Below are 10,000 nucleotides of genomic sequence, written 5' to 3' on the forward strand. Positions count from 1 at the left end.
GCAAAATAAATAAATAAATAAAATACAGTAGGGAAAGAGGTAGTTGTTTGGGCTAAATTATAGGTGGGCTATGTACAGGTGCAGTAATCTGTGAGCTGCTCTGACAGTTGGTGCTTAAAGCTAGTGAGAGAGATAAGTGTTTCCAGTTTCAGAGATTTTTGTAGTTCGTTCCAGTCATTGGCAGCAGAGTGGGGTGTGGGGTGGCCAGTCTTCTTCTGGCTGTGCCGGGTGGAGATTATAACAGAACATGGCCAAGATGTTCAAATGTTCATAAATGACCAGCATGGTCCAATAATAATAAGGCAGAACAGTTGAAACTGGAGCAGCAGCACGGCCAGGTGGACTGGGGACAGCAAGGAGTCATCATGTCAGGTAGTCCTGAGGCATGGTCCTAGGGCTCAGGTCCTCCGAGAGAGAGAAAGAAAGAGAGAAAGAGAGAATTAGAGAGAGCACACTTAAATTCACACAGGACACCGAATAGGACAGGAGAAGTACTCCAGATATAACAAACTGACCCTAGCCCCCGACACATAAACTACTGCAGCATAAATACTGGAGGCTGAGACAGGAGGGGTCAGGAGACACTGTGGCCCCATCCGAGGACACCCCCGGACAGGGCCAAACAGGAAGGATATAACCCCACCCACTTTGCCAAAGCACAGCCCCCACACCACTAGAGGGATATCTTCAACCACCAACTTACCATCCTGAGACAAGGCCGAGTATAGCCCACAAAGATCTCCGTCACGGTACAACCCAAGGGGGGGCGCCAACCCAGACAGGAAGATCACATCAGTGACTCAACCCACTCAAGTGACGCACCCCTCCTAGGGACGGTATGAAAGAGCCCCAGTAAGCCAGTGACTCAGCCCCTGGGTTAGAGGCAGAGAATCCCAGTGGAAAGAGGGGAATCGGCCAGGCAGAGACAGCAAGGGCGGTTCGTTGCTCCAGAGCCTTTCCGTTCACCTTCCCACTCCTGGGCCAGACTACACTCAATCATATGATCCACTGAAGAGATGAGTCTTCAGTAAAGACTTAAAGGTTGAGACCAAGTTTGCCTCTCTCACATGGATCAGCAGACCATTCCATAAAAATGGAGCTCTATAGGAGAAAGCCCTGCCTCCAGCTGTTTGCTTAGAAATTCTAGGCACAATTAGGAGGCCTGCGTCTTGTGACCGTAGCGTACGTGTAGGTATGTACGGCAGGACCAAATCAGATAGATAGGTAGGAGCAAGCCCATGTAAGGCTTTGTAGGTTAGCAGTAAAACCTTGAAATCAGCCCTTGCTTTGACAGGAAGCCAGTGTAGGGAGGCTAGCACTGGAGTAATATGATCAATATGTTTGGTTCTAGTCAGGATTCTAGCAGCCGTATTTAGCACTAACTGAAGTTTATTTAGTGCTTTATCCAGGTAGCCGGAAAGTAGAGCGTTGCAGTAGGCTAACCTAGAAGTGACAAAAGCATGGATTAATTTTTCTGCATCATTTTTGGACAGAAAGTTTCTGATATTTGCAATGTTACGTAGATGGAAAAAAGATGTCCTTGAAATGGTCTTGATATATTCTTCAAAAGAGAGATCAGGGTCCAGAGTAACGCCGAGGTCCTTCACAGTTTTATTTGAGACGACTGTACAACCATTAAGATTAATTGTCAGATTCAACAGAAGATCTCTTTGTTTCTTGGGACCTAGAACAAGCATCTCTGTTTTGTCCGAGTTTAAAAGTCTCTCTCTCACTCTCTCTCCGTAGCCATGCCTGTGTGATTCGTGGACAGGTGGTAACGTCAGATGGAACGCCGTTGGTTGGTGTCAACATCAGCTTCATCAACAACCCTGCATATGGTTACACAATCACCAGGCAGGACGGCAGGTGAGACCTCTAGATACACACACACACACAATCACCAGGCAGGACGGCAGGTGAGACCTCTAGATACACACACACACACAATCACCAGGCAAGACGGCAGGTGAGACCTCTAGATACACACACACACACACACACACACAGAGTACACACACACACACACACACACAATCACCAGGCAAGACGGCAGGTGAGACCTCTAGATACACACACGCACACACACACACACTCTTTCTCTCCTCCATTTCTCCCTCCCCCTATCCCTCCCTTTATCATGGATGGCTCTCTGCTCTCAAAGTCCCTCTCTTTACCCTCTCAACCCCCAACACTTACATTAGTGTCTGCCCTCCCTCCCTCCTCACTCACCCTCCCTCCGTCCTTTCCTTCTCCCTCCCTACCTCCCTCCCTCCCTCCCTGCACACAACCCGCACCCCTGCCTCTTTTTTCCACATTCCTTCCATCTTTCATCTTCTTGTCTATCCACTTTCCTCCGCCCCCTCCTCCTCCTCCGCCCCCCTCCTCCTTCGCCCCCTCCTCGTCCCTCCTCCTCCGCCTCCTCCTCCTCCTCTTCTGACTCTACCTCCTCTGCCCCTCCCCCTCCTCTGCCCCCTCCCCGCCCCCCTCCACATCCCCCCTCCTCCTCTTCCTCTGCCCCCTCCTCATCCCTCATCCCTCCTCTGCCTCCACCTCCTCTGCCCCTCTTCGCCTCTACTCTCCTCCTCTCTTTTCTCCTCTCCTCCTCCTCTCAGTTCTTGTGGAAACAGTCATTGATGCATTGACAATGACTAGCACTAGCTACTAGATTAATTGATTGGGTGTCACTTGTATTAGTAACAACTTAACTTCAGACGCGGTTTAAACCCTTTGATTTGTTAGCGTTAAAGTACTCCCTGTGGGTCTGGAGCAGTGAGGTCTGATATGAGGTCTGATATGAGGTCTGATGTGAGGTCTGATATGAGGTCTGATATGAGGTCTGATGTGAGGTCTGATATGAGGTCTGATATGAGGTCTGATGTGAGGTCTGATATGAGGTCTGATATGAGGTCTGATATGAGGTCTGATGTGAGGTCTGATATGAGGTTTGATATGAGGTCTGATGTGAGGTCTGATGTGAGGTCTGATATGAGGTCTGATATGAGGTCTGATGTGAGGTCTGATATGAAGTCTGATGTGAGGTCTGATGTGAGGTCTGATTGTGAGGTCTGATATGAAGTCTGATGTGAGGTCTGATGTGAGGTCTGATATGAGGTCTGATATGAGGTCTGGAGCAGTAAGGTCTGATATGAGGTCTGATGTGAGGTCTGATGTGAGGTCTGATATGAGATCTGATGTGAGGTCTGGAGCAGTGAGGTCTGATGTGAGGTCTGATATGAGGTCTGATGTGAGGTCTGATGTGAGGTGTGATATGAGGTCTGATGTGAGGTCTGATATGAGGTCTGATGTGAGGTATGATGTGAGGTCTGATGTGAGGTCTGATATGAGGTCTGGAGCAGTGAGGTCTGATATGAGGTCTGATGTGAGGTCTGATGTGAGGTCTGGAGCAGTGAGGTCTGATGTGAGGTCTGATATGAGGTCTGGAGCAGTGAGGTCTGATGTGAGGACTGATGTGAGGTCTGATGTGAGGTCTGATATGAGGTTTGATGTGAGGTCTGATATGAGGTCTGATGTGAGGTCTGCTATGAGTTCTGATGTGAGGTCTGATGTGAGGTCTGGAGCAGTGAGGTCTGATGTGAGGTCTGATGTGAGGTCTGATATGAGGTCTGATATGAGGTCTGATATGAGGTCTGATGTGAGGTCTGATGTGAGGTCTGATATGAGGTCTGGAGCAGTGAGGTCTGATATGAGGTCTGATATAAGGTCTGGAGCAGTGAGGTCTGATATGAGGTCTGATGTGAGTTCTGATATGAGGTCTGATGTGAGGTCTGATATGAGGTCTGATGTGAGATCTGATATTTGGTTTGATGTGAGATCTGATATGAGGTCTGATGTGAGGTCTGATGTGAGGTCTGATGTGAGGTTTGATATGAGGTCTGATGTGAGGTCTGATGTGAGGTCTGATATGAGGTCTGATGTGAGGTCTGATATGAAGTCTGATGTGAGGTCTGATATGAGGTCTGATATTCGGTCTGATGTGAGGTAGCTGAATAGAGTTACTCACATGGCTTAAGGCAGTGTCATGATTGATAACGACCAAGGCAGAGAAGCCCTTCGTTGATTGGCTGAGCTGAACTGCTCGCTGGGAGACCAGGAAGCCTGGGGGGGAGCTGTCCAGATGTGTTGGAGTGTGATGTGGAGGCAGTGCGGGGTCGGGGGTGGTGTACAAACGGACAAAGCACACCATGTGGACTGTGGCCTCACAGCAGGGAGAGCAGAACCTTTACCATCATCATCACCACCCCCCTCACTCCACCTGCTTCTACTGCCTGGCCATTTACATACAGTACTACTGACTGGCCATATACACACAGTACTACTGCCTGGCCATATACACACAGTACTACTGACTGGACATATACACACAGTACTACTGACTGGCTATATACACACAGTACTACTGCCTGGACATATACACACAGTACTACTGACTGGCTATATACACACAGTACTACTGACTGGCCATATACACACAGTACTACTGACTGGCCATATACACACAGTACTACTGACTGGACATATACACACAGTACTACTGCCTGGCCATATACACACAGTACTACTGACTGGCCATATACACACAGTACTACTGACTGGCCATATACACACAGTACTACTGACTGGACGTATACACACAGTACTACTGACTGGCCATATACACACAGTACTACTGACTGGACATATACACACAGTACTACTGACTGGACATATACACACAGTACTACTGACTGGCCATATACACACAGTACTACTGCCTGGCCATATACACACAGTACTACTGCCTGGCCGTATACACACAGTACTACTGCCTGGCCATATACTCACAGTACTACTGACTGGCCATATACACACAGTACTACTGACTGGCCATAATACACACAGTACTACTGACTGGCCATATACACACAGTACTACTGACTGGCCATAATACACACAGTACTACTGACTGGCCATATACACACAGTACTACTGCCTGGCCATATACACACAGTACTACTGACTGGCCATAATACACACAGTACTACTGACTGGCCATATACACACAGTACTACTGACTGGCCATATACACACAGTACTACTGACTGGCCATATACACACAGTACTACTGACTGGCCATATACACACAGTACTACTGCCTGGCCATATACACACAGTACTACTGACTGGCCATATACACACAGTACTACTGACTGGACGTATACACACAGTACTACTGACTGGCCATATACACACAGTACTACTGACTGGACATATACACACAGTACTACTGCCTGGCCATATACACACAGTACTACTGACTGGTCATATACACACAGTACTACTGACTGGCCATATACACACAGTACTACTGCCTGGCCGTATACACACAGTACTACTGCCTGGCCATATACACACAGTACTACTGACTGGCCATATACACACAGTACTACTGACTGGCCATAATACACACAGTACTACTGACTGGCCATAATACACACAGTACTACTGACTGGTCATATACACACAGTACTACTGACTGGCCATATACACACAGTACTACTGACTGGCCATAGACACACAGTACTACTGACTGGCCATATACACACAGTACTACTGACTGGCCATATACACACAGTACTACTGACTGGCCATATACACACAGTACTACTGACTGGCCATATACACACAGTACTACTGACTGGACGTATACACACAGTACTACTGACTGGCCATATACACACAGTACTACTGACTGGACATATACACATAGTACTACTGACTGGCCATATACACACAGTACTACTGCCTGACCATATACACACAGTACTACTGACTGGACATATACACACAGTACTACTGACTGGCCATATACACACAGTACTACTGCCTGACCTAACACTTACCATCATCCTCATACAAGTAGTATGCACCCCTGACCAAGGGCACAGCGCAGTACCAAGGGCGGCACAGACCTTTGTTTACTGCTTTAGCCAATCAGGGCACTGTATTCCAGAGGGGTGGGGGATGTATATTTATAGCAGGCCTCTGTCTACGTGGCAGAGCCCCTGAATCAGAGGCTGTAGCCTGCAGGGTCCATTGGGAGTGACTACTGTCCCCTGTCGCAGCTGGGTCGGCAGGTTGACCAGCTAATTGACTGTAGTGGAGGTGGAGGTAGAAGTGTTCTGCGGTCACAATTCTATTATATACTTTACAATGTAGTACTATAAAATACTATGCAATATTATACAATACAATACAGTACTATACAATACAGTACTATACAGTACTATACCATTCTATACAATACAATACAGTACTATACAATACAATACAGTATTATACAATACAGTACTATACCATTCTATACAATACAATGCAGTACTATACAGTACAATACAGTATTATACCATACTATACAATACAATACCATTCTACCGTTCTATACCATTCTATTCAATGCAGTACTATACAATACCGTACTATACCATTCTATACAATACAATGCAGTACTATACAGTACAATACAGTATTATACCATACTATACAATACAATACAGTATTATACCATTCTATACAATACAATACAGTACTATACTGCACTATACAGTACTATACAATTCGATAGAATACAATGCAGTGCTATACAAAACTATGCAATATTATACAATACAATACAGTACTATACAATACAGTACTATTCAGTACTATACCATTCTATACAATACAATACAGTACTATACCATTCTATACAATACAATACAGTATTATACAATACAGTACTATACCATTCTATACAATACAATGCAGTACTATACAATGCAATACAATATTATACCATACTATACAATACAATACAGTTATATACCATTCTATTCAATGCAGTACTATACAATACAGTACTATGCCATTCTATACAATACAATGCAGTAATATACAGTACAATACAGTATTATACCATTCTATACAATACAATACAGTACTATACTGTACTATACAGTACTATACAATTCGATACAATACAATGCAGTACTATACAATACAATACAATTCTATGCAGTGCTATACAAAACTATACAATATTATACAATACAATACCATTCTATACAAAACAATAAAGTATTATACCATTCTATACAGTATTATACCATTATACCATTATATACAGTACTATACAATATTATACAATACAATACAGTACTATACACTACAATACAATTCTATACAATTCAATGCAGTACTATACAATATTATACAATACAATAATTTTCTATACAATTCAATGCAGTACCAAACAATAATATACAATATTATACAATACAATACAGTACTATACAATTCAATGCAGTACTATACACTATACACTACTATACAGTACTATACCATTCTATACAGTACTATACAATACTATACAATACAGTACAGTACAATACAAGACCATTCTATACAGTACTATACAATACAATACAGTACTATACAATGTATTACAGTACTATACAATACTATACAATACAGTACTATACCATTCAATACAGTATGATACAATATTATTAAATACTGTACTGTACTATACAATTCAATACAGTAATATACTATACCATTCTATACAATTCAATATAGTACTCTATAATACTATACAATATTATACAATATTATACAGTACTATACAATACTATGCAATACAATACAGTACTATATCATTCAAAACATCACTATACAATACTATCCAATACTATACAGTACTATACAATACTGTAAAAATACTATACAATACCATATTATACAGTACTATATGAGAGGCCTCTAGCTGACTAAGTGAGTTCTGCTGTATGGATGTATTCAGAGAGAGGGAAAGATCAGAGTGTTTATCCATGAACCATGGTTAGAACGCAAGGTAGCAACACTGATAGGGAGTTAGACCAGACCAGCCCATTCCAGCCAGGCCAGCCCATTCCAGCCGGGCCAGCCCATTCCAGCCAGGCCAGCCCATTCCAGCCAGGCCAGCTCAGTCAGAGCAGACCAGCCGGGCCAGCCCATTCTAGCCGGGCCAGCTCAGTCAGACCAGACCAGACCAGCCGGGCCAGCCCATTCTACCCGGGCCAGCTCAGTCAGACCCGACTGGACCAGCCGGTCCAGCCCATTCTAGCCGGGCCAGCTCAGTCAGACCAGACTAGACCAGCCGGGCCAGCCCATTCTAGCCGGGCCAGCTCAGTCAGACCAGACCAGCCGGGCCAGCCCATTCTAGCCGGGCCAGCTCAGTCAGAGCAGACTGGACCATCCGGGCCAGCCCATTCTAGCCAGGCCAGCTCAGTCAGAGCAGACCAGCCGGGCCAGCCCATTCTAGCCGGGCCAGCTCAGTCAGACCAGACTAGACCAGCCGGGCCAGCCCATTCTAGCCGGGCCAGCTCAGTCAGACCAGACCAGCCGGGCCAGCCCATTCTAGCCGGGCCAGCTCAGTCAGACCAGACTGGACCATCCGGGCCAGCCCATTCTAGCCGGGCCAGCTCAGTCAGAGCAGACCAGCCGGGCCAGCCCATTCTAGCCGGGCCAGCTCAGTCAGACCAGACCAGCCAGGCCAGCCCATTCTAGCTGGGCCAGCTCAGTCAGACCAGACCATTCCAGCCGGGCCAGCTCAGTCAGACCAGACCAGGCCAGCCGGGCCTAGGCAGAGTTGTGCTCTGTATGCAGGGCAGAGAGAGAGAGACAGAGAGAGATAGCTCTGTATGTAGGGCAGAGAGAGAGAGGCAGAGAGAGATAGCTCTGATTGCATTGCAGGGCTTTTAGACGGGCGGATGTGAGAGCGGACAGGCTAACCTCGGTGTGAGGGATCGATAGAGAAGTGGCTTCCTCCATTTTGCTGCTGCACAGAACAGATCTCCTCTGTTCCTAGTAGCTTCATGCCTCATAGGCTATATTTAAATATGAGCAGCGACACAGCACGGTGCATTACACAAACAGGGCTGAGGAGTCACGTTATATCTGCATCCCAAATGGCACCATATTCTCTCCATTGTGCTCTACTTTTGACCTTTTGACCCTATGAGCGGGTCCCTGGTCAAAAGTAGTGCACTACATAGGGAATAAGGTGCCATTTGGGATGCCTCCTATGTGCCTGAACTTAAAAAGTCTCCATTCTGTTGAAACAGATAATAACACATTGCTATTCGGCGTGTGACCTCAATTCAGGCTCGGTGCTCCTACTGCGTCTCCTCAATGTATTAGCTTCATCATTCTCCACCAGCTGGCCTGGCTGGAATGGGCTGACCTGGCTGGAATGGGCTGGCCCGGCTGGAATGGACTGGCCTGGCTGGAATGGGCTGGCCTGGCTGGAATGGGCTGGCCCGGCTGGAATGGGCTGGCCTGGCTAGAATGGGCTGGCCCGGCTGGAATGGGCTGGCCCGGCTGGAATGGGCTGGCCTGGCTGGAATGGGCTGAGTGAAATAAATGGTGGAACCAACAAACAGCATCATTTTTAACGATAGTCTTTTCATTTAGTTCAGTACAATGTGATCACAGTAGCAACACTCTTAATTAGGGTTCATTGGAGATATTCACTATATGATGAGTTAAATATGACAGGGATTAAACCTTGAATATGTAGTGTATTAACAATTAGAGATAAAAATCCATTGTTATTTCTTTGTTTTCCGAAGGATATGCATTATGTCTATAAATTAATGAAAATGATTCAAACAAATTAATTCATATACAATTCTTGATACACACAGGAAACTGTTGAGCATGAAAAATCCCAGCAACGTTGCAGTTCTTGATACAAACCGGTGCGCCTACAGTCGTGGCCAAAAGTTTTGAGAATGACACAAATATTAATTTTCACTAAGTTTGCTGCCTCAGTGTCTTTAGATATTTTTTGTCAGATGTTACTATGGATACTGAAGTATAATTACAAGCATTTCATAAGTGTCAAAGGCTTTTATTGACAATTACATGAAGTTGATGCAGAGACTCAATATTTGCAGTGTTGACCCTTCTTCTTCAAGACCTC

At 45.4% G+C, this 10,000-nt stretch overlaps 1 protein-coding gene across 1 annotated transcript in view; it reads left to right on the plus strand.

Annotated features, from left to right (window-relative positions):
• LOC139385837 (teneurin transmembrane protein 4) overlaps positions 1-10,000 on the plus strand; it is a 523,395-nt gene that overhangs the window by 311,066 nt on the left and 202,329 nt on the right. The window contains exon 18 of the mRNA XM_071131087.1: positions 1,747-1,866. Coding sequence (XP_070987188.1) covers positions 1,747-1,866 — 120 coding nt within the window. The remainder of the gene's footprint in view (positions 1-1,746; positions 1,867-10,000) is intronic.

This window comes from Oncorhynchus clarkii, chromosome 27 (assembly GCF_045791955.1).
Source record: "Oncorhynchus clarkii lewisi isolate Uvic-CL-2024 chromosome 27, UVic_Ocla_1.0, whole genome shotgun sequence".
Classification (NCBI taxonomy): domain Eukaryota; kingdom Metazoa; phylum Chordata; class Actinopteri; order Salmoniformes; family Salmonidae; genus Oncorhynchus; species Oncorhynchus clarkii.